The sequence below is a fragment of the Amia ocellicauda genome, chromosome 9 (assembly GCF_036373705.1).
Source record: "Amia ocellicauda isolate fAmiCal2 chromosome 9, fAmiCal2.hap1, whole genome shotgun sequence".
NCBI lineage: Eukaryota > Metazoa > Chordata > Actinopteri > Amiiformes > Amiidae > Amia > Amia ocellicauda.
In genome coordinates, this window is record NC_089858.1 from 37,017,887 (window position 1) to 37,044,729 (window position 26,843).

The window sequence follows — 26,843 nt, forward strand, 5'->3', positions numbered from 1 at the left end:
CTAGACAATGCAGGCAAAAGAAGACGCCCAGCAGGATTGCTTGGTTGTGCTATGTAACGTGCTGCATTGAAAGCCAGGAAATGATAGTGCTCCACCCACATGAAAAAGTCACTTCTGTGTTGGGGCCAATCTCAAACCAGGGTCCTGTGCAATAATTCACAGACTGCAACGCACTGAGAGACTGCGGCGAGACAGGTAGAGGGTATAGGTGAGCTTTTGTTGTTCTTGGCAAAGAAAATCAGCTGATCATTTTCCAGAGCATCGGCAGCAAATGACGCCAACCTGTTCTATGAAAACAAACACCCCAGGACGACACAACTTCCCCCTCTCGATTTTAACAAAGGAGCTGCCTAAATACACTTTTCCTCTTATCAATAACAGACTGGCATGAAACCCCTTGCTTTGCTTTGCAAGTTTGTAACCCCAGACTCCCTGACTGAGGCCTCACCCAACTGCAAATTAATAACAGACTGCCTTTATTAACAAGTCCCAGTGCTGGGGGGGAGGGGGGCATCCCATCTTAAGACTTGAGGAGCTGGGTTTGCTGAGAAGATAAGGTCGGAGGTGGTGGGGAGGGCAGCAGACCAGCTGTTGGAAGCCTAGAGGTTTGCTAGGCCAGACCGACTCCCTATGGGCTGATAAGATTGCGGCCAATTTGACCTCCTCTCCCCTCAGTCCCCGCCCTCCCAGTGCCTGTCAATCTGCGGGTCACTTTTAATTGGTCTTTGGCTGTTTGTAGAAGTGATTCAATGCTACACAGAGAATAAATAGGTTGTTCTATGGTTTGCGTGTCTGTGTGTTACAGAGATTTCACTTTGCTTTCTGCCATGATTTATTGCGTTGTTACCGATACAGTACATTCTTAAAAGCGGGCAAGTGGTTGTGGTTGTTGTTTGCAAATTCCTAGGGCAGGGTCTGTTGTCTTCTGTGTGCATGTCGTCTTCACTCTGGGCACACCCCCCACCCCTGCCTGCGCCCACAGGTCCAGCGCATCTCTGGAGAATCATGCAGGCGTGTTGGGGAATGTTCAAAAGGCCCAGATGGCAGTTCTTTAGGGAGAACTTAAATCATGGGTTTGCTAGGAAAACAAATCCACTTTAAAGAATATGTATGGATGTGTGTGTGAGAGAGAGAGTGAGTGTCTGTGTGTGACGATTCCTTGTGGACTCTCTCTCACTGCTTTCCTCCCCTCAGCCTCCATGCCGCACTGTCACTCCGCCAAATCCGGAACAATAGCCCGGGTCAGAGGCAATTTGCACGCACTGTTTATTCATGTGATAGCTATGTTTAAACTAGAATTACTTTCCAGAGTAAATAAGGAACGGGCTCGGGGATGCTTCCTGGGAACGGGGATGTGCAGCCCTGGGGCGAGCGAGTAACGGGAATCACAGCTGTGCAGTCCTGGCCCCTCAGCCCTCAGGCACCAATAAGGGGGGGATTGGTGGGGCGTATTATTGTGGGACGGCCGCCCACTTTGGCTGCCAAATCACTGGAGACTGTAACACAAGAGCTGCGCCCCACAGTAACACAGCCCCATTGTCACCAGCCAATCGGCACTCTCGAAACGGTCAACCCCACCCATACAGTGATGACATTTCCATACCACTGGAACACCGTTACGAGCTCACGTCCCATGCTCTCGCTCAGCCCGCAGTTCTTCCGCGTGTTCAAAATAAGAAATAAATGCTGGCCTCCTTCCCCAGGCACATTTCCCTGACACTGGGTTAGACATTAACTACCATCCCCATGCTGAGAAATAATGAAGCTGTAATTGAGAGTCATTAGCTGGCCTCCCAGTGTAACTTCACACTGCATTTGCACACTGACACCTGGACCACAGGCACTGTTATCACAAGTGGTGCTGCATGACAAAAATACCAACAGAGAGCCGATCACATAGCAAATGGCCTCTAGCACAGAGTAAAAAAAACAAAAAAAAAAGCAGCGCAATGGCCCTTTAGTAAAGCCTCTCCTAAACCAACAGCTCAGGCATTTGCCTTGAAGCGGACAATATCATTTTCGGAGGCCTTCACATCTCCTTGGCTTTAAACAGCCTTTCGGTAAATAAGCTGTGCCGGCACGATCAGGCGAACGAGCAACAGTGTTCAAGTGGAAGGGCCTGAATGGCCGTCGACATGGGAGATGACATGGGAACGATCCTCCCAAAGCAAAAGCCTGTGCAGGCCCTGAGCAGCTTTCAAACATTTAGGACACAAACGGCAAGGTACACAAAAAGCTCCTGGCAAACACAATACCAGTTAAGAGCTTACAAGCTGTCCTGCTGGGGAGGGTAACTTCATTAGAAACTAATAAAAGTGCGTGAGACTGTGCAATATGAAGTAGTGCTGAGAAATTTACGTCACATTGACAACAGTAAAGCGTCTGAAAAGGAATGCAAATGATAGAGCTTTAGAGGTATTTATTTTTATCATTTTTTTAAGTCAAACACCAAGTGATATGCTTATGATTAATTAAGCCTCCCTTCCCTCCCGCTGTATTTTTAGTAGAAGAATGCTAAACTGGTTATGAATTCTCGCAAGCCAGACTACTAACAAGGAAATGGGACCAAAATAAGACAGGACAGAGAAAAATAAAAAATAAACTATTGTATTTGCAAAACTCATGTTTTGAAACTATTACTTCATAAACCTTTAGCATTTTCTTTCGGCTGAATTCTGAAAAAATGTTGTTGATACGCAACTATAGTTGAATGAGAAACATCTATTAACTCCAGCAATCGCAGAATAACAGTGCATCAAATGAAGTGTGTGTGTGTGTTGTGTTCCACTACAGTTGTGTAGAAGACAGAATTACAAGGTTGTGGCTGGATGTAGCCCTTTCAGACTTCTGCAGCATGCAATCCCATTATCACTTTCCCTCGCAGACTTATTTTATCATTGGGCTTTGCTCTGAGACACACTGACCCCTGAGCCAGATAAGTCTGGGAGCTGATGCCCAAACTGTTACACCCTGTTGCTCTGTTGATTTTCAGCAGGCAAAGATATCCTCCAGATTAGTGTACATACAACCAAGATGTCCTTGTAGCCTCTTAATGATATCCATTTTAGAAAGTGTGGTCCTCATGTTTACTTCATATCTGTTCTCACTCATCTTTCGGGTTGTCTTTTTTTTCTGAATCCAATACACCTCTAGAACAGCACTCTGGAACTCAGCTGGTGAATGTTCGAACCTGATCCAGATCAAATGGGGGGGGGGGGGGGTGTAGATGCATGAGCTGTTTTTGCCTCAAAGTGATTTGACCGGCAGGCAAGAACAAAACTAAATAATAAATACAAACAAAACCCCAGCATGCATGTACTAAAGCACTTCCCTCTGCTGTTAAAGGAAAAGAGGGAGGTGAGGAGCAAAGTCTGTGAAGGAACAGGCTGCTCCACGGAGAGAGGGCCGTGTTTCGGAGCGCCCAGAGAGCGGTGCCAATGTCAGCACATTCAGCCGTGAGCTTTAACAAACTGCTGTAGGAATGTATCCAGGGAATAAACGCCGCGCCAGCAAGTCAATCCCCCAGGCTTCAGATCCTAATGAAGCCCGGGAAGGAGAAACTAATTTCACAAAAGCTTGTCTAATCTGAGACCTCTTCAGTAACAGATGGCTTTGGGCTGGATTTGGTTCCCCCGTCTAAATCGGATGCTGTTTTTTTCTAAACTAATATTATTATTTGTATTTATTAATTTGGGAAATTAAAGTGCCAAGTAGATGCACCTCAAAGTGATTCCTTGTGGTTTAAAAAAAAAAAAAAAAAAAACTTCCCACTCTAGTCACAGAAGTGCAGGCGTCGCAAACTGCTTGCCATCACTGATCCTATTTAACAGCGTGAACTGGCAAAAAATAAAAAGGCATTATGTAATTACTTGCAGAAGCATTACTTACTCTGAACCGGGTACGGCACAATCCTTGCATAGATGTCAGTCTTACGTCTGCACTATTAAATATAGATTTTTATTTGGGCAAGGGCCTGTTGCTGCCTTTATGTATAACATGCAGATCTCTGTGGCAATGCAATAAAGGCATGCATGATGTCGTAAATGCAAACACACACCAAAAAAGAAAAAAGATTTATGCAAAGGAACTAGCCAGTGTAATTTGTTCCATGAGGGTCATATAGACTACTCCCTTTGTTTCATGCTGTAGTTTATAGCGCTGACATCAGCAATGTGTGGAATAAAAACGATGTTTCACAGGCTGGCATCCTGCACACGCACTACACGGTGGGCGGCCGTCTCCTCCTCTCCGAGCTGCTGTAATGGACGAGCTCAGGGCTGCCCTGCCACCGGCTGATCTGAAACACCGGCGCCTGCTATACACTCTCTGGTGTATTGACTGACGTGCGGAGGCAAATCAAATCTCAAAAGCCCACTTAAACATCTAGATAAAGGAACTTTTGAAGGAAAACCTTTTAAAAAAACAAAACAAAAGTATCTTCTTCTTCTTGATCGATTCTCTCTCTCTCTCTCTCTCTCTCTCTCTCTCTCTCTCTCAGGGTGCTCATTATGATAATCTTATAAAGGCAGAAAAGACACTTTGTATAAACAAGTGCTTGCTGCCCATAGTCTTTAATGGACTCTTCTTCATGGGCCTGGGTATCTTTCTGATTGAGGAGTCAGTAGTGCATGCTTCTGTGGTTCAAGATATGTGTGTGTGCATGAGTGTGTTTGTGTTTTTCGATGGGTGGGTGGTGTGGGGCAGATTCATCCTCCTGAAGTGAGAAAATGTCATCACGTCAGCTTCCCACAGGAAGTGTGACGGAAACATCAGTTTCAGCTAGGGCAGTGAAAAGCCTAGTCCTTACATCATATGAAACCTGCTGCACTACATCTCGTGTTTCGGAGATGGGCCCCCACTTCGCCTGTGTCAAACACAACAATAGGGGCCCCCGATGGTATATGACTACCCCCCCCCCACCCGGCCAACAACACCCAGATTTCCACCTTGCTCAGTGCGTGTGAATTGATTGTGGCACAATTTCTGCCTATGCCTGCGTAGATCCCAGTCAACCACAAAACACATCTTATTACTCGCTGTCCCGGAAGTGGTGACAATAAGTTTAACAATAGACGGGGATGTTTTATACAGGATATACAAGATATATATATATAATGCTCCCCCCAACAGACACCTTGCGATTGAAAGCCAAACAAGCCACTATAATTTCCCACAGAACCATTTGCAGCAGATTAAAAAAGGTGCATCACCCAGTGAAATGCCAGGGTCAAACCAAAACATGACCATGAAACCCCTATAGTGTTTTTAAAGGAGCTGCCTGTCCCTTCCAGAACAGACCACTACTGTCTACATTGAACCCCTAAAGCATTGATGCAGATACAGAAAATATAAACAAATATAGAGAAAGGAAGAAGGAAGGAAAGAAAGGAAGAGAAAGGAGGAGTTTTAACACTGAATGCCCGGGATCCACTTCACTCGCTCTGCTGTGAGAAAATGCCTGGGAATGGCAGTGGCCACGCTCGTTGCTAAGGTGTGTCCAGCGCTACCGTTTGGAGAGGTGGGTTATTGCCTGTCAATCTTCCATCGATAAGGGTATCTTCCAGGAACTATCGTGACTGGCTAAAAATAGCCTCAAGGAAGGCTGCCAGGATATAAAAGTAAATACCCCAGGGAGTCTGGCATTTAGTCAGGCAAATGCACAACAACTATACACCTGTCTGGGGCAGCAGGATTCTTGCAGTGGTTTTACAAGCAAGATCCTCTCTCAGATACAGAGGCTGTTGACACAAATTGGTGTGTGTGTAAGTTCGCTTCATGCTGTAATAAATATCACCTACTCCACCGATAGCTCCTTGGTTGAAAAGCTATGCTCCCTTTACAGCAGGAAACACGTCTTTGAATCTGGAAACCACACTGCTTTGCAAATTTGTTTAAATCCCATACATTGTGCATTTGCAAAACAAATTCTTCTTGTGTATTTTTACCCGGAGAGACAGTGGCTAGATTGTAGTTTACCACATGAGAATGAAAACCATCGCACTGAGAGGCAGCGCGATTCTTCATTATATGGTAAACCACTTGGAAGCAAGAGCCTCTATGCACTTGTTTCTGCTTTCAGGACAGTTGCTAAATGTCTGTTTTGGCTAAGTCTCAACCACAAGAATTCTGAAAAGCCCTGTGGTGCATATTATTCGGCCATGCTCCGAAAAGCCCCAACTTAATAAGGAGTAACAAAACAAAACTTCAAATGATATCCGCATCGCATCCCCAGGTTTTGAGGTTGAGCATTTGATGTTGTGAACATAACTTTACAAACTGCTAGGAAACTCATACAGGAAAAGCAACACTGACAGTTTTGAGGGCCATTCACCAACTTCAGTCAACCCCACCTGTCAGCGTTTATCTGTGAAAGCACGTCAGAGCGTTTATACGGCAGGCGCCAGTGTAGCCACACAACATGCTCGCACGGCAGTCCCATGAACGTGCGCTACAGTCGTCAACCCAGGCTCAATCAGACTCCAGAAACAATACGATGGCTCACGTCTGCAGGATGTAACTACCATTTGAGGTAGCTAGAAAAAACCCACATCCTACATTCAACCAGCCTGAAAAACCAACCGTCTAACTGCTCAAGAAGAAGAATTAAGCCAGCCAACACACAGCATCTAATGAATTAGTAATTGTTGAGTTGCATGCAATACTAAACACATAGTACATTTTTGAATGTCAATTAATTCCAATTTCCCACCTTGGACAGTTTCCTTTCTCTGGTCCTCATGTAGATCTACACATCTCACCATGTATATAAATTGGATTTAAATTGGCTCCTTTCAGACCCTCCATCTGGAGAGAACATTAACTTCTCTTGAATCATTCAGTGCTGCAAGAAGAAAGGTCCTTTTAAGCACTGATTCCAGCTCAGCCTTTTGCAAAACTACAAGATGCCAGTAGCTGATGTGACCTTACTGTGTTTCCTGTGTCATTATGTTCAAAGAGACTTCTGTCAGAAAAAAACACAAAAGATCCATTCAGTGTCAAGCTTTGGCGAGGTGTAGGTGGGTGTCCCATGCCCAGAGATCCGAAATAATGCAGACTCAACCCCAACCCAGGTTGTGGGTATAGCCAGTATACTTTTAGGAGTCGTACGCAGCAATCATACTGTACACAGTCCTGGTCAAAGGCTGTCCTCCACATACACAGTCCATTTCTTCTCCTATTCGTCACACTGGCCTGCTCACCGTACAACTTAATAGTACACCTGCTGCAGGGCAGAACTGGGAGTGACACCAGTATTGGATCTGTGCTGTTCAGATATAAAACCAGTCCCTTACTTCATCAGAATTGATTGATTTCCTATCAGGTATTCACAGAGCACTATTCATGGGTACCTGCATTGATCTCTAACTCTACCGAGAACAAGGAGTAAACTCTCCTCACCTCAAACCGAGTAGATAAGTCATGCCAAGATTAGGAATCAGAATCTATAATGCTGGGGTGTTATCTAGGACTTTTTTGGTGAATAGAATCCTCTCAATATGGACTGAGAAGACAGGGTTACTTTCTATAACCTGGGCCAGTGGCTCGGAGCGTGAAGCTAGGCCATTGTTGCCCTTCAGCAGGGCTGTTTGAAACTGCGCTTAAGATATGGAAAAGGGTCAGCAAGTAGCGCTGGTTTAAATACACCCCTCAGTGTCTCTGGGATCAGTGCTGCCCATTCTCAGATGGACTATGTTCTACTCACTCAGCAAACCTAAAGCTCTTACTCATATATATTTCTGCATATTTTAAATATTAAACTGCATTTTATAAAAACTAAAACTTAACAAAAAGACACCCACCTCTCCTAAATTGCCTGCATCACATTAAAACCTCTGGGTTTCATCACTGACCACTGTGTCCAGTGAAACATTACGGTGAGGGGAGCAATTCTGTTACTCGATGGCCAGTTCTTCAAACACACACAAAATATCTGGGCTCGTGGGCCAGGTGGACTGGACACGATTCCTGAATGCGCCGTTGAAAAGAACGACGTACGTTAAATAAAAGCTGTTCTGTAGTTACTCTGCCCAGTTGCTACCACACTTTTTCCATGTGGGTAAAGGTGTGCAGCCTTGACACTGAACAAAGACAGTTATCTTTTTTGCGCGATCTGATCTGGAATAATTTCAGGAGAACAATGACACCCTTCTTCGACAATTTGCATTGTAGTCCATTTATCCTCCGGCCCTGGCTCTGACGTCAGTATGCAAAGCTGGACGGGCATTTGAAAGACATGGTTCGAGTTCGAGGTTGGCGTTTACTTGGTGACTATTTGCCTAGTGTTCATTTGCAATTATACAAGATGTCCACAAGTCAAACTTCCCCCATGTCTTACAAAATGATTTTGGTATTATCAGAACACACACACACACAAACTCCAGGTGAACACAGTGTACAAAAAACAAAGGGAATCTTTGAACACTCAGAGGAACAGCAGGCTTATCATAGAGATACAGGAGAGTTGAATAAATGTATTCCTTTCCTCATTCCAAAGCTGTTTGTCTTTCCCCATTTTAATATTGTTTACAATCCATTTAAAAGTATTAAAAGCTACTGCCTCATAAAGCTTTGTATGGCCTAGCTCCATTCTCTCTAAATAATCTACTCATCCTTATTATTTAACATTTGTCATATTTACTGAACCGTTGGCCCCCAGGCTGTTGTTTCTTGGGGTTTGTTTCGGTTTTTAACATTCTTTGGAATTTTCTAATCAGTTTCAATCTTAAAACGTTCCTGAATTAAGAAACACGGGTGAACGAGCTGTGTGCTTTAAAGAGTGAAATAGGGAGCCAGGCCTTAGCTGAAACTGTTGTTCCTTCCAAAGACTGCCAGTTTCCTTCTGTTCTGGCTGCACTTACCGGGCTATTATTTCCGGCAAAGAGCATGAGCGTGCACAAACAATTCAATTTTGCCTCCTTTGTACCATGGCAATAAAGGTTTGGCCTGCTGAAAGCGAGTTTTGGATTGCCTGCAAAAGCCAGCTGAGGTCTTCTCCTGAGACGCTAATTGAACAAATTAATTAAATCCATACATATAACCCAGTTGCTGCTATGCAATTTTGCAGTGGGGTCTGTGCTGCTGGGGTTTTAACTGCATGTTTTTCAGAGATGACGAAGAAGAGCAAAACTATAGGAGGGAAGACCTTTCATCAAATACATAGTTGTAGTTTTTTGTGTTTCTCATTGAAGCATATGAGTTGCAGTCTCGAAACTGAAATTTTACAATACTATAGATAGATGTTAGGAATTTAGGTGGGCAACATTAGACCCATTCGTTTCTTTTGATGTTTTTTTTACAGAATAGCGGTATTTATTTTCTCATGGGCTGCAGTGTTGATATCGTTGGAACTGAGAAAGAGGTGAATTCAATCTGCACAGAATCTTTTCAAGCAGCACTGCGGAAATTCATCATTTCACAAGAGGACGTATCGCACATGGTTGGCATTGAGGACTGTGTCCCTAAGTCCTGGTACTGGTTAGCAAATAAGGTGTGCGTGTATAAATAGTAAACAATAGGAATGAGGCGTGTAGTGATTGCTTTCACTGAGTAACTGAAATGGTTGGATGAATAAGAAATCACCCTGCAGCTTGACAATAAGAAAGTGAATACTCACGTCATCACTCTTGCTGTCTTTTCACCAAGACTTAAAGAGAAAAGGGAACCTTGTCCCAAATCCACAACTTTACTCTTCTATTTCAAGGGAGTCGAAGCTTGTATTGTATTGTACTTCTGTTTTAAAACACACGGTAGTAAGTGTTTACACACCAGGTGTTTTAATAGTTAATGGAGCCACTGTAAAAACAAACAAAAAAAGATCCAAAGCAAAGGAAAGAAAACCACTGAACTCTGAAAAGCACACAAACAATATATATATATAAAATAAAACTGGAAATTGCTAATTTGTCTGGTCCAAATACAACACAATAGCTTCGATATTATACTGGAGTTTTAACTGAAGCCACTGGGGTGAGAAAGTAAAATACACACACACACACACACACACACCCCTATATAAAACCCGAGGGCACTGAGAACACTGAGTCCAGTTCAACTGCTGAAAAACAATCTAGTAGGCTGTGTATCCTATAATTGTATGGAGAGCGTTTTAATATATATTTTTCTTTATGACAAGAAAGACTTTTGTCATACCCTTCATAGAAGGCAGTTAACGATGGGAATTTCTGCATTTTATTTTTAGCAGAGCTGATTTAAAAATAGCTTATCAACAGAGTCAACAAAAAATAGTCCTGACAGACTGGTTCTGATGATAATCTAGAAAAAGGTGTCCGACCTGTTTTGGGAACTTTAACTCACTTTAAGTGGTGTCAGTGTGACTGTGTTACCAGTTCTGTTTCTTTGTGTGTTTAAGTACTACACAAGGCAATGACAAACATCTGGCAGCACTACTGATATAGCAAATAACAAATAATCATTACTGTGCTATTTAAATAGTTATTTATACTATTACAAGCTCACCGGGTGGATATAGGTTTGTTTTGTTTTCATTTTTGGGCCTACAGAATACTCCACTGTTCTTTCTTTCTCAGATGTTAGATTTCCAAACCAGCTGCACTGAATCACCTCTAAAACATAAACAAACAAACAAATCAAGTCAAATCAAAACAAAGTGAGCAGGAAGGAGTTAAACCCCCCACTAGGCCTTAGCCACCCCTTGCTGTTTCCTTTCCAGCTGTTTCAAATTTCCTCTCTCCAAAGACCTTTTAGCCCCCTTCAAGAAAGCGGTACAAATTGCTCTTCTTTCTGTCGAAGGGACGGCTTTAGTGCTGCTGAAGTCCTGGCACCGTGAGAACCAGAGCAGAGAAGCAGGGCCTCCCGCGTGTGAATATTCGCAATCCCTGAAGACAGTCGCAATTTACGGGCGAATGTGATCTCTCCAGAGTCGAGAGGTTTGCCCTTTAGGCTGCGTTGGCCTCGCTGCATGAACCCCGATACGATGAACTCGAATGTGGCGGACAGCCAGATATGACATTATTCTTTCCCTTATTCCACTAAACTAACCCCTACAGGCTCCTCTGAATAATAAAATGATCTGGCCCGTTCTCAAAAATGTTAGACATTTGTCTTGTTAAAATCTTCCTGCTTCCAAAGTTATGATGTGTTGTCTTGTGTGGTGGGAGTTTGATTGACCTGATTTTATCTTTCACTTAAAATTAAGCACGGGTCGTGTCCCCCCTGGGAGTGAGACAATTAAAAAAATTTAGTAAAACCCAAACATACAAAAACAACACCAACATACTGTGTTTCTCTGTGTAGGGCTGCCTCTTCAAACCACCCCCAAACCCTCTATTATGTTGTAAAGAAATAATTCAACCCAACGTAGATTTTATTGTTTCATGTTTTCGCACAGGAAATGAAAAGCATTTAAGTATGTCAGCTGCAGCCAGTCGAGTTAACCGTTTTCAAAACGAAAAAACGTGTTTTTTAAGTTCTCATGTTTCATGCCCACGGGGGTGCGCCAGGGTTTTTTCTGTTTATGGTAAACATGATGACACCTTCTTGTGTTCTCTACTGCTCGAAGCAAATACTCTCCCTTCTTGTCCGGAGTCTACAGTACACCTGCACAAAAATACCAGCAGAAACCACAGAAGATGCACCAAAGCAAACTCAAATCATGAAGAAACAATTTTGTGGTTTTCTGACATTGATTAGGCTAAACAATGGCATGAGGGCAATCTTAATATATCATGTTATACTGGGTTGATAATAGGTAAAATCCTGAAGCCAAACTTCTGATGTGGATATATTATTTATTTGTTTATTACAGTTATAGTAGTATACCTACACAATACAGTACTTGCACCGCTACTTTAAAATAATTTGTACACCTAATTTAGGAGAGCTACAGTATACAACTTGTTTCCCAGACATTATAAAGACTATCATGGTTTTCATTTTTTCTGTTATTCTTATCATTGTTTATTTCTTGGCAGATGCCCTTATCCATGGCGACAGTTCAATACATGTTCTTTACATGCTTCTTACATGGCACAAAGTAGTACGTATACTACACATCTACCTCTATTACCCCTACTGTGGTACAGGGGAACCATTTAATTGCATTTCACTCTCTGCTGCTGAATACCATACACAAATACTTTCATATCAGCCATTTAAGTGCAACCTGAGAAAATCAGACATCTGACGGCCTTTGATGTGGTTACTTTCATTCGGGTGAGGCTGTTGCAGAGCATTGACTTTGCACAATAATACTTCAAGGAAAATTATAGTTATGATCAGGCAAATCATTAAAACTGTTGGCCGTGTTTTCCACTTGCAAATTTCCTCTTAGGTAGTCTGGCAACTTGCAGCCTTTAGCGAGGAAGAACAGGTATGCAATATGACACCCCCAGTCCTGCCCCACGCCAACCAAGATAGCAGTCGAGACATCTCTGAGCGCTCCCCGCCAGCTGGGGCTCACATACCACAGGAACAGCAAGGCTTAAGAAGGAATTATGATCAAAAATAGCAAAAATTTATAAAAATCCATTCCGATTATTAGAAGGAATGCAGGGGGTGCGAATGAGAGCTTCCTTGTGCCCACCGATGCAGCATTATCTACTCAAGCTTAAATTGTTCCCCAGTGAATATCGCTCTGTTCAGCTTGGAGATGCTTTTTCAGATTGTACCGCTTAAAAGTTGGCAAAGTGCAGACCTGGCAGGAAGCACCACAATAAATCGCAATGAAGAAATTAAATTAGAGAGCAGATACAACAGACATAACTCTTTTAAGGCCCCCCCGCTGCAATTATCTTGTGTAAGTAAGCCTGATTTATTAGTAAAATATGTATAAATACACTTGTATTGCACTTGTGTGCATCTAATGCTTCACAAAGCTAAGAGTGGATATATTTAATGTTTAGACTAAGGAGGTGCTGAAACTGGAAAGTTACAGGAATACAAAAGGCTCTTGTTCAAACAGGCCATTGCTTTCAGTAATATTTTATCATATATTTCATGGTGATGGTCAAAAGAAAATGTGTTCTAATTTCTTCTTGAGAGCAAAAGTGTGAAGGTGCGAATCTAGCGAATGCAGACAGATCTGAGAATGTGATTTTCTATTTTTATAATAGAATAGAACAATAAGGCAATAATGCAAATTCTCCCAGACTGCAGAGTCCCAAGCCCAATCCTGTAGACAGAACACCTCTGGGATAAGCTGCAATGGCAAACGAGAAAGAGGACGCAGAACAGCCGCCTCTCAGGCTGCACTAGAAATGACGTGTTAATGGGCAATGTCCCAGAATTCCTCTCGTCAACTGTCAAAAGGATCACAGCAGCCATGATGACCAATGGTAAGGCGACTAAATACATCTTGACCAGCTTTTACATTTTGTATTTTGTTTGTTGTCCCAAGACCTCCCTCCATGTTATTGACATTATTTTTTTTTTTACAAAATTCATATTGCATGTAGCTGCTCTCATGTGTAAATAAGTTTATCTTCAGAGCTGTGCACACTTAATCTTGACCAAATATTTGCCCTTGCCCTTGTGCTAATTTATAAATATGACACAAGGCCTGAGTGCTCACGATTGGAGTGTGGAGCACATGAGGAACAGACTAAGGAGGAAGAGGAAAAAAAAAAATTACATATTCAGTAAGTTTCTGAGCCATGTTTCCTCCATGCTGAAATCATCTACAAGGTATCAATTGATTTCTAAACACAAAACAAAACATTTGATACTATTTACATGGACAGCAGCACCTTTACATTCTACAGCAATCTGTTGCATATTTGTGATGTCATGTTATTACCATATTAGTTACCAACAGTACTGGGACAAAACACAAAATACAACTAGGAATGTGACGGAGCTGACAGAAATCTGCATCCGTCGAATGCAGATTTTAAAGCATTAAATTCGGATGCGGATTCGAATACGGATGCGGACATAAAATATTTAGTTGTAGGTTCAGAGGCATTTTGTATTTGCCAGTATTCCTGTAAAATCAGTTTGCTACAATTTTTATTTTATATATACAACACATTTTATTTAAATGCTGTAAATGTGAAATACAGCTGAAAAAACATCAGCTCATAGTCCTAAAAGTTAATGTAATAGCGTACTTTTATTACTACTATTTCACTGTTCAAATGAACAACTGCATCAGTGTCTTCAGACATTTTGAATTAAATGTTCACATGCAAAAGTTACCTTTCAACATGGTTTCTTATGTTCTTAACATGTATCTAATACTACTATTACTAGTCCCTTTACGACTCACACACACGTAGTTACAGTACATTTGAAAAGCACAAGCAGCTCTGAGCCTCACAGGGGGCTGACATGCAGGGGTTGAACGGTGAAGTGATGATGAGCGGCACAATTGGCATCAGTTATGTGGTCATGAAAAAACGTCCAGTCACACCCAAATACTCGAGTAAATGATGTAAAACTGAGGAAAAACGGAAAAGCACGCCTATTGCAAATATAAACAGTATTAATCTTATATATGCTTAAATGACCACATTATAGAAGTGCAGGATTTAAAGGTAAAGTAAGTTACCGATGGACGTTTCATTGTTAGCAACGTCGTATTTTATATTAATTTGCACATTATTATTAACATGTGTTGTTAATGATTTTTCGATTATCATTATGTTTTCTATCTTGCGGGTCTGTTTGTGCACTGTTAGATACTTTACATCGTGTTGTAATCCTACCTTTAAAACACTAATAGAAAGTATTAAAGCCGCAGGGCACAGGTACCGGTACCGGTAATGTGAGCACGCTGGCACAAGACAGCCATGGACTCCGGGATGAAGTGTGTAAGTTATTCTCACGGGTGTAAACCAGCCTTTCTGGCATTTTCCTGCAAAACCCGGCCGAGAGCCGCACTAGACTAGAGCTGATGCGTGAGTGGGATAAAACACCCACGTCAACTCCGCCATAGATGCCACCAACACTGAAAATACATTCACTTTGTAGGCTGGTACAGAAAGATACACTTCAGCCTATCTTGCAAGCAGGTAGTCGATACTGGTTCATTTTTCACAACAACGCGCTTTCCTTTCGTTGAAGTATAGAGAATTATATACCAAAATATGTAGTCACCTCCAGTGGTATAGTGTTGCACGCACTGTTTTTATATTAATTGTTACGTTAATAATCAGGCTTTATTACTTATTCTCATCATATTATTTCATACAGATACACCGCGCAAGGAAATGCTTTAAATACATGTATTAATAATTGCAAATATTTAGAATTGAGAACCGCCCGGCTCCTCTACACCCAGTGTCACAGGCGGCGCTCCGACAGCATTACAGCCCTATCTGTAACAATCACAACATCCCTTCTCTCTGTAAAATCACATCTGGACCGGACTGAGTGAATGAGCAGACTGACTTCATGCATGTGCGTGTTGCAATAGTAGACAGAACTATTTTGCTACAAATTCGAATTCGAATTCGTTTGGTTTAGTATTCGACGGATTTCAGATTTGCTAAACATGTGCGAACGCGGATTCGAACTTCGTCATAACCCTAAATACAACTTTGAAACATAGTATTTGTAATAGGGTGTTGCCCCTTGCTGAAATGATTGTCACAGAGATACAGAATAGAGAGATGGAGAGGGGTTCCAGTTCACCCCAGGGGTAATTCAATGTTTCCAGCAACATTCCAGCTCCTTGAACCAGTTTTACACTCAACAGCATTTGTGACGTTATCGTGGTCCTAGATTAGTTTTTCCAGAGTATAGATCAATGGGCCATTCCCAAAAACCAAACTTGAACATCCATATGATCCCTGGAGAGAGGTTTTGCCATTAGTTTTGCTAATACAGTAGACCATAAATACATCATTGCTCATGGGATTCAATAGTCAACCAAGTGCAAGGATGACATTACAGGCTAAAAAAAAAGTTCTCTGGGCGCTTTACAGAAAATATTTTTATAATGCAAATTGCTCAGCTCTAGGAAAGGCTATCACTAAGGTTTGTGTACTTTTTCCACACAAAAAAAAAAGCATCCTGCTCTGTCTCTGCTTGAAGAATTGTGTCAAAAAGGGAAGAGGCATTGTGTGGCATTTTTTTCATGGATTTTATTTTAGAGGTTTTTTTAAAGACAGTGCTTTTCATTGGAATAACTATCACAAAAAACATGAAAAGGCACAAGCACTTTTTGGAAGAGGTCCCAGAGATGTCATGCAGAATAATTTTTGTCCGTTTATATTTGTTGTTGTTGTTTGGGTTTTTTTTCCCCACACAGGCACAAATCCTTGTGTCTTAGACCTGCCTTGTACAGTCAGTGCTGGTGTCACTTCCTAGTCTTTTTGCGGTGCATTGCTGTGTGGTCCTGCCCTCTGGATTTAATTGGAAGTTGACGGAGGCCCTGTGTGTTCTTGTGTGGTGTTCAGTTTGGCAAGACCAATGCCTGTTATAATTGTTAACGTCTTTTCCTTCAAAGGTAACTTTAATATTCCATCCGGTCTCAAAGTGTCCTGATGACCGTACACCAAGAAAGATCTTTAAATACATAAGGTATAATATAAGGATTACATTTTAGGAGTTCCCGAGTTTTATAACAGACACTGGTTCAAATGCATTTGAAAATGCTCTTCAAGCACTTTTATTAAAATCGCACCCCCCTCCTCCATCCAGCCACCCTCCTTTCATCTCAGTAAAATCAGGAACGAGTGAATCTTTTCAACCACGTCAAAACATCTACATCTCCTTCAATAAGGTCATGAACAGAGGTGTGATTAGGTCTCTCCTTGAAGATAAGGGGGCTGAACAGAAACAAATGCACTGATAACCAAGTCTGCACTGTAATACACTTGGTTTCAGTTATATTTTTGTTGTCTATGTTACCTTTATATATTTAAACAAAAACACTGATTTTTTCAAGGGGTAATAATCCAGTTATACATATAGGCCTATACAATTTCCATTTACTTATACAGTGTTTTAACAAAGGAAGAACTTAGATCAGATAATAAATACATCTGGAATGCATTTCCAAGCAATTACCTCATGCAAAGTGTTTAAAGTGAAACAGAGAAAAGCAGCTCTGAAGAAAACAGTGTTGAGAGGAGAGAACGCAAGCCACTTGTTTGCAGTAGCAGTGGCTGTCCCCTATGAGCCCCGGCGTTTATCTTCCCAACTCACAGCCTCTACTCTACCTTCCTTGGTGTCATCCAAAAAACAATATTTTCCACCGTATCTAAGCAAGCAAATAAAAACCAGGCGACTTCGAATATACTATTTCGTCTTGTAATACCCTACATTTGTCACCCCATAAAAACCTACAGCATTATGTCATCGTACAAAAACTTCATGAGAAGCGCCTACAAAAAAAAGGCACACTCCAGTCTTTGTGTCGGTGTGTCTGTTTATGTGCTGAAAAAAAACATATTGGAAATTAAAGGTGTAAAATAAAAGCAATTAAAACTTCACCCTTGCGGCATAATAAGCAATAAAACTCGATATAGGAATCCAGACAAGAGGCCTAAAACCTGGGCTTTGATTACATGTTCCGTCACCGCAGAAACACAGACATGTTTTAAATTCTTTGGGAGGTTTCTTCACTACAAGGAGAAGCCTGACGAAAGAGGATGACGTGTAGCTGTAATGGTCGTGAACAAACAGATTGAGGTCAATCAAAATGGTCAGTGACTTTACATTGGAAATGGTGGAATTCTGTGGGAGGTCATGGTAAACCTTGATGAAAATGTAGGTTGTCTATATCTGTATATGATCAGGAAATACTCTTAGTATTTGCCTTCTGGGGCAATCTTTCCTGGGGCAGTATTTACCAGAAACACCTCAGTTACTGATTTGCCTAGATACAATATAATCAGGTCCAGAGTTCTGCTCAGACTTGCTTTACAACGTAAATCAGCTGGTTATTTAAATAATGTAATGCACAAAGGCGTCGACAATAGAGCATTCATTTGTATCTGTAGGGCACCTTCAAGCTCTTGACAGAAATGCACAGCATCGACGGTTAAAGTTACAGTGTAAAGTGTTCTCTTATTACTCCACTACAACACCTTATTGTAAGTATATTCGTACTGTGAAGTTACAAAAAACAACAACAACTTTATTTTAGAATACCTCTGCAAAAATACAATAGTAAACCACTCAGACTTGGTTTTCCTTCGTGGGATTTACCGAAACGAAAGGGAGCATAATCCAGTAAATGCAGCCAGAGTTCCTGTATTTATAGTCTGGATTTTCCTTAGTGGTCACTGCTTCAGATACCATAAAATGACCAAAAACTGAACTTTCCTTTCCCTTTTATGTGCATTTCATCTGGGTTGAACTACAGCAGCAGTCTGCCAATACAATCACACACCTACATAACATATTTAAAAATATAACTGATATAACGTCTGCATGGGTATAGTTGCAAGTCCATTGAGCACTGGTTTGTAGCTGATATACAGACATGTGGGGGGGCATTCTTAGCACTCCTTTCTCAGAACTGCTGTATCAGCAAAACCAGCAAAAGTGCCGTTACTGTAGTTCTCTGATATGGAAAAGCTCAAGTATTTGCGATATGGACCGCAGTCAAGGATATCCCTAAGGCCAGTACTGCAAGGAGATTTGGGTGTAGACAAAACAGTAGCAGACATTTCTGTGGATAGGGCTGCGACACTTTCGCAACAAGGTTACCAGTGATGAAATACACACTTCAAACAATGTATCAAAACAGCGTCCTTAAGCATGGAAACCTCACAACCCGGATCAGGGAATGTGAGGTTATTTTCCAGAGCTAGTTCAATTCGGGTCTTGGCCACGCAATTGCCACGTTTCTTGGAAAATGACACAACTTCCAAGTCAAAACAGATGCCCGATTTATGTAACAGAATCACGTCGGCATTATTTTTTAAAAGCTGCTGAAGATCGATATATTTTATATAGACCCTTTGAAAGAGGTTTATGAAGTGGTCTGAATCAGGTTGCAGGAATTACTTCACATTTACAGCCAGCTTCTTATTTTGCCCATTTTCAAAATCAAGCTATAAGTCAGTGTATACTCAGAGCTGGGCCCTTTTCCCAGCATGGCACAGTGTGAAAGCCAATTGGATGGTTGAAGCTATTAGTATACAACCACATTAGTAAGTTGAGTCAAAAACATCACAGTGAACTCTGACCTCACTATGTGTCTCACTATTCAGTCGTGCTGTCCTGTTATTGTGCAATTATTGTATCTTGTGCTGTATTTTGCGTCACTTACTAACTTGGTGCATTTTGTTGCAATTTATGCTTCAGGTTAGACCACTAGGCAACACAAAACATTTCAAGTCTATGTTATAATTGCACTTTTGAAGGGGAATGGGTGTGAGCCCCTTAAATGAGTTGAATAAATAAACAGAGAGATTGACGACAAAACCTTTTTATAATCATCTCATCTTGGAAGACACTTACCTGGTGGTAAAGAAAAAAAAAAGTCAGCTACTTTGTATTTCCTTCCTTTGTACACTGTGGCCAAGCTCTGCTATCCTGTATACTTGGCGAACGAGGATGTAAATCGATATGAAGATTTGTTGGCTTCCTTTAACCGAGCACTTATCTTTATATGTAGCGGCAGCACTTCTGTGATTCAAAACTTTGAACAATATTCTCTACTTTAATTGCAGCTGGTTGTGGACAGATAAGACCATTGCTATCTACTTGTCTGGTGAATATATAGAGTATATATATATCTATAATAGGCTGATATGCTTTTAAACAGATGGTGATTTAGCATAGGTGGAGCCAGTGTCAGTGTCATTGCTTTAACTATGTAATAAGCCTGTTTTTCTTTTTGTATTGTCATTTTTTTTTTTTTTTATGGTTACATCCACTGCCAGTTTCTCTCCCCATTACTGGAAATGTGAGCATGCCGATTCAACCTCAAATTTCTGAAGACAAATATTAGCTGGGACACAGGAGAGGCCCTGGGTCTTTCCTCACATCGCCTGCGGTGCCGCACACTGATTTCCCGCAAATGAAAAGGCTTGCATAATGTATTGAAACATCAAACGCATGTACACGGAAGCCGTTCAATGTCAATTTCAAATGCAGATCTCTTATTATATCTCTATTAACACACAGCCAAGATCAAAGAGCTTGTTCCTAAAAATATATTGAGGGGGCCTGACAAATTTATTCAGCATGGAAAAACTGGGACAGGCCAAAAACAAACAACAAAAAAACTCTCTTCTCATTCTTTACTGTGTGACAATAAATATTAACCAACATAAACAAAGCCTCCGGAAACCTTGCAATGTGAATGTATTAACTTTTTGTCATTTAGTTTTATTAACATTTCACACTTATGCCAGCAACTGTTCTGAGAGTAACCTAGGACTCAGTGACACATCCAATAGTATCACCTGTGTGTTGCTCCAAATCAGAATCCAAAAAACCTCTGATGTCCTTTACATAGAAAATATCCAGTTTCTTCCAAGGCTATGTCCCTCTGAAGCATAATACAGCCTTAAACAGCTGGACTCTGGACACTGGCACTGGGATGGGAAAAGATGGAAAGTACCCAGAATGCACAAAATATACATCATTCTTTGTGTGAAGATTCCATTCTTACGGAGGCCTGGGCCAAGCCAAATATCCTATGCAGCCATCAATGGCAAAGGCTTACAAAAGCTGTACTTGTTTGCATTCGGGAGAAGGAAACAAAACAACAACTGTCAAACAAAAAGTAGTAGTAGTAGTTCTGGAATAGGAATTGGGCGATTTGGCAGATGACTCAAGGTATCAATTTAGTCCATATCTAAGAAATGTATGTATTCAAAGGGTTAAAAGTCAAGAGGTAGGGTAGGATCATAAGCCTAAAATGGAGAAGTAAAAATACATTCTTCACTCTATCAGTCTGCAGTTAACAAGCCAGGAACTTGCAGATACAAATTGGAATCAGTCACACACAGGTCAGCTTCAGGGCATGTTTCCCATTGGTGCCATTAAAAGACAAATCATAATACAAACTAAAGGCCAAGAACAATCTACTCTGATATAAAAATGGCAACTGTGCCCATGAATAGTTTATTGTTCTCCAACACAATCATTTCAGCCCACAGTTGCTCACCAGGCGTAAACTTAATTTCTTTTTCAGATGGTTTCAAAATACCCATTGACTTTTACTACAGTACCAGTTCTTTCTTTGCTTTTCAGTGTACATGAAATGGATTTTTCCACACCCATCTCTTCCCTGCCCCTATGTCTTTGCTCAAACACTAGTACTAATGTCATACTACAGTTTCTGGACAAACCTAGGAATTCCCAGTGTATTTTTGCTTTCATTCTGCAAAATGTTTTGTGTCTGCACATCAGTGTGTTTTGACAGGGGGTGTTTTTGAATAGGGTTTCACTGTAGAAGAATGCAACATTTTCAGTGGAGACAAATACTGTAATCCATTTACACAACTGATGTACGGATGCGCAGGGTTCTGAATGATAGATGAAAGGAATAGGAGGGGATCATAATAGGACTTCCTGTGGGCAGAAGCTTTTTCTACCTCTTTGACACACCACCAGCATGGTCATAAAAAGCAGAAACAGTAAATTGGGTACAATCCTCAGTCAGGTAACTTGAATTATGAATTATGTTCAAAGTTATATCAAATATCCACTTTCTGCAACTTTACAATGTTATTCCGATACAAAAAGCAAGCTTTAAATATCACTGTGTCCAACTTCCTATCTTGCCACTGTTGAAAAGGATGCTATATATAACCAGGCTAGACTGGACTTCCGCATTGATGGGGTGAAAGTCCATAATCCTGAATTATGATAAGTCACACACAGCCACAAAGCTGGACAGTGGCCTGGTTAGAGTCTGACCTCCACCGCATATAACATCTCAGGACTGAGCTAGACTGGTGCGGAGTACAAATCATATGCCACATCTGTCACTGCACTACAAGTGCTGTGGAGGCAATGGGTTTGTATTACACCAGTGCTCTAATGTGTTACAGTGTTAAATACACTGTGAACCTTTGTTTTTATATTATAGTTGCATATGAAGAACAGAGCGCCTGCTGTTCATTTTCTATTACCTATCTAGAAACCTTTGCTTTTATTCTTCTAGCTACTGCTTGGAGGTTCACAAGGATTTCAGAGGGGGTGTTTTCTGAAATCCTAAAGGTTTTTAATACAGTCTAGACTGACCGAGAGGGGGAACTTTTAGTTTGCAACAACGTGAAAGAGACAAGATGCTGGAACTAGGAATGTGATGGCCCATTCTAATTTTTTATACATTTTGTGTAATTTGCAGTTGGTTTGGTTTTGCTTCATTTCAGTGATTTCGGAAGTGCAAGGCTTCACTGTAAACAGACTGTGTTGAGTATAAACTGTGCTTTCCTGTTGTCTCCATCTCAGAGCAGTCTTGGAATTAGGATGCGTGCCCAGCAGCACAACTTCTGGTCGAAACAAAACAAAACAAAACAAGAACAAACAAAATAAAAACAAATTGCACAGAATAAACAAACATGAATAAACACTGTCCTTCCCATCAACATTCCTCATGTATAACTCTCAGCCCTGTATCTGAAGTAGAACTGTGCCTACCGGTTCTGGGTAAAAAGGTAGACTGATGCCAGTCCCACGTTCCGCTATTTCTGCTTCTGCTTATCTATGTATATATGGAAGGTATAAACCAAAATGGCTCCTGTGGTTCCAGCGATATACGTGATGAGGCCTGAGGCAAAGGGTTATACATTCAATTATTAAAATAATTAATTAGTCAGCACACTCACTGTCACGCCAGACCTTCCTGAAAGAAGTAATTCCCTTAGATGAAATAGCCTCTGGGTTCCCTACAGTCAATATTAAGCCTTCACCTGCTTTGCGGTGAACACCACATTCAGAACAGAAAGAAAAACCAAAGCTGGCCACATCTCAGTGCTGTGTCCAACAGTTGTGTTACTGTTAGGTTTCTCTTACAAATCCATGGGTTTTCTGAACACAGCCCAGGTGTCAATGAAAGGGAACTATGGGCTTGTCTGTTTGGTTCAGGTATTCGTTTATTGAGTGTGACACACACTTGAGTGGCTAAGTGATAGTGTGTTACCTTATTACATAACGTCAAGATTTGGCGAAGTGAAAACGTCCTCGACATAAAATAAAGGCCGTAGACGTCTGCACAGCAATGCCAGTATGTTTGCTTTGGGTGTAACACCAACAAAAATGTCACTATCTGGTCACACCTCTCCTACCACAGCAAGCGAGACAGCCATGGCAGCATTATCAGAGTCAGTCCTTCATCCTGGAATAACAATTCATATCCCCCATAAAGAACTATGCATGTGTTTGCGAATTCATACACACATACAGTATATTAATATTATGTGTTATACGACTTTGAGTACAGCATATAGTACACACACTGTTGGATACTTACTGAATAGGCCTACAGTGAGGAAAAAAAGTATTTGATCCCCTGCTGATTTTGTTTGTTTGCCCACTGAAAAATAAATGATCAGTCTATAATTGTAATGGTAGGTGTATTTTAACAGTGAGAGACAGAATAACAACAAAAAAATCCAGAAAAACGCATTTCAAAAAAGTTATACATTGATTTGCATGTTAATGATGGAAATAAGTATTTGATCCCCTATCAATCAGCAAGATTTCTGGCTCCCAGGTGTCTTTTATACAGGTAACGAGCTGAGACTCTCTTAAAGGGAGAGCTCCTAATCTCAGCTCGTTACCTGTATAAAAGACACCTGTCCACAGAAACAATCAATCAATCAGATTCCAAACTCTCCACCATGGCCAAGACCAAAGAGCTGTCCAAGGTTGTCAGGGACAAGATTGTAGACCTACACAAGGCTGGAATGGGCTACAAGACCATCGCCAAGCAGCTTGGTGAGAAGGTGACAACAGTTGGTGCGATTATTCACAAATAAACCCAAAACCCAAAATAACTGTCAGTCTCCCTCAGTCTGGGGCTCCATGCAAGATCTCACCTCGTGGAGTTTCAATGATCATGAGAACGGTGAGGAATCAGCCCAGAACTACAAGGGAGGATCTTGTTAATGATCTCAAGGCAGCTGGGACCATAGTCACCAAGAAAACAATTGGTAACACACTACGCCATGAAGGACTGAAATCCTGCAGCGCCCACAAGGCCCCCCTGCTCAAGAAAGCACATGTACAGGCCCGTCTGAAGTTTGCCAACATCTGAATGATTCAGAGGAGAACTGGGTGAAATTGTTCAGGTCAGATGAGACCAAAATCGAGCTCTTTGGCATCAACTCAACTCGCCGTGTTTGGAGGAGGAGGAATGACCCCAAGAACACCATCCCCACCGTCAAACATGGAGGTGGAAACATTATGCTTTGGGGGTGTTTCTCTGACAGGACAACTGCACCGCATCAAAGGGACGATGGACGGGGCCATGTACCGTCAAATCTTGGGTGAGAACCTCCTTCCCTCAGCCAGGGCATTGAAAATGGGTCGTGGATGGATATTCCAGCATGACAATGACCCAAAACACACAGCCAAGGCAACAAAGGAGTGGCTCAAGAAGAAGCACATTAAGGTCCTGGAGTGGCCTAGCCAGTCTCCAGACCTTAATCCCATAGAAAATCTGTGGAGGGAGCTGAAGGTTCGAGTTGCCAAACGTCAGCCTCGAAACCTTAATGACTTGGAGAGGATCTGCAAAGAGGAGTGGGACAAAATCCCTCCTGAGATGTGTGCAAACCTGGTGGCCAACTACAAGAAACGTCTGACCTCTGTGATTGCCAACAAGGGTTTTGCCACCAAGTACTAAGTCGAAGGGGTCGAATACTTATTTCCCTCATTAACATGCAAATCAATTTATAACTTTTTTGAAATGCATTTTTCTCTCACTGTTAAAATACATCTACCATTAAAATTATAGACTGATCATTTCTTTGTCAGTGGGCAAACGTACAAAATCAGCAGGGGATCAAATACTTTTTTCCCCCACTGTACATCATTTTGGTTTTAAGTTTTGCATATTTGTGCCGTCTAAACGGTAGACACCCTTATTTTTTTGTAACTAAATAGAAAGTCATAGCCAGTTTGATTTGACAGGTCACGACTCTAAATTCAGCCAATATATTGTACAGTAAAATTGTTCAATCCTTTTGGTGTGGCAAACCAGCGACCAAAATAATAAAAGTAAATCCCACATACAGGTGCAATGGATCTAAGTGTGTCTTGTGGTGTGCAGAACACATCTCAGTCACCACAGAGAAACGACAAACAAGAAATACATCAAATTAAAAAAAGCGCATGAAGTTCCCAGCTAGGCTACCCACCACATCTGGCTAAACTGTATTCCTGAAACGGATGTGAGTGTCAGATTTGTTTTCCACTGCAGATCGACTTAAGTCAAGCAGTGACAAGGGTTGACAGCTCCGGGAAGCCACAGAAGTCACTTTTTATCCAACACGACATAATCGATACAACTCTCGGGTCGCGTTGGTGTCGCGCAGATTTCCGCACTTGTGCGCAGATCTGCACAATCCCGGCGCCCCCGTTGGCGGAGCCGCGCAGACCGGCGCAGAACAGCGGAAATGTGCGCTACACGAGCGCGACCTCTGGGCTGACCCGACCCCCCAAGAGCGCATCGCCGCGCTGGTTACATCACCAGATACCAAATCACCCCTAGGAATCCAACCAGGAACCGGTTGATCTAGACTTCACCACGCAGATAAAGACACATCCTGACCGCATTTATTGTATCAAGACCACCTGACAGATGCGCCCGTCTGTCTATTGACTTCACTAGCGAAATAAAACACACACGTCTTACCTTCTCTCGCCTTCAGAAGTACCGTGTTGGCCACTATATTTTCCAGCTCCATCAATATCCACGCTGTAGAGGACCGCAGAAGATGGAAAACCCCAAACTGAAAGTGGATATGGTCGATACTGACGTCGGGACCTGCAGGTCGGATGTCTGCTACTCTGTGAAAGAACTTCAATTCGGTTCTTTTCTTCTTCTGTTTCTTTTTCTTTCGTTCTCAACCATTCGCGTCAAGGTGCAGACCCGCTGATCTCCGAGACTGTGTCGTGCACATCAGTAGTCAGTGCTCTGCAATGTACGCACGGTCCATGCAGCGCTCTGGGAAGACATGTCCACTTCGGGGAACGGGTGAACACAACACGCATGGTCTCACAATGGCAATGCACTCCCACACCGAGGTCTACATCTTGCACCGTGTGCTTTATTGTCCACTGGCCATATCTACGCGCTCCGGGTGAGGTCTGGAAACCTGCGATCACAATGCCGAGTTTGGGAAGTACTGGGGGGCTGTCACAGGCACATCGTGCTCCCCCTCTCGGTGCGCAATCAAAGCAAGGCTCGTTTTTCTTTCTTTTTCTACGGGCTTGTGGGCTCTGGCTGAGGTCCCAGCGGCTCCCCTCGTCCCTGGTCAGTTTGGATCAGGTTGCGCAGGTACGGTTTCCTGTCGGCTTAAGCAAAAGAGCGCATCTGTGCGTGTGTGTAAGCGTGTTGCCCGACCCTGCACCGCCGAGTCCACCGCCCGCACCGCAGCGCTCGGAAGAGGCGGACCCACGGCCGCTCCTGACGCACGGACGCCGAGAGAAGAGGCAAGCCTGCCTGTCACAGACATCTGATAGCAGTTTTTTTTTTTTTTTTTTTTTGGTCAAACACCCCCGCACACACTGCCAAAGGCAAGCGGAGGAGGGACGGGGGGGGAGGGAGACCTCGGCCAAGGTGCGGCGAATTACATGACGGAACTCCCGCGAACGAAGCAGAGTTAGAATCACTGTACCCCACTGGACAACTTGAGACGTTCATAAAGCTCCCCGGGGTGCACCGTCAGCTCTTACACTAGAGGTCTGTGGGGTGTTTCTGCCTCCGTGTATGTGTGTGTGCTCTG

The 26,843-nt window shown here is 42.2% G+C and overlaps 1 protein-coding gene across 2 annotated transcripts in view; it reads right to left on the reverse strand.

Annotated features, from left to right (window-relative positions):
- The window catches only part of LOC136759392 (G protein-coupled receptor kinase 5), a 41,876-nt gene extending 15,240 nt beyond the window's left edge, over window positions 1–26,636 (reverse strand). Inside the window, exon 1 of one of the 2 annotated variants that reach the window (XM_066714370.1) lies at window positions 25,751–26,636. In XM_066714370.1, coding sequence (XP_066570467.1) covers window positions 25,751–25,802 — 52 coding nt within the window. In that variant the 5' untranslated portion in view covers window positions 25,803–26,636. The remainder of the gene's footprint in view (window positions 1–25,750) is intronic. The other variant, XM_066714371.1, reaches the window with a different exon arrangement.
- Window positions 26,637–26,843: the final 207 nt, after the last annotated feature.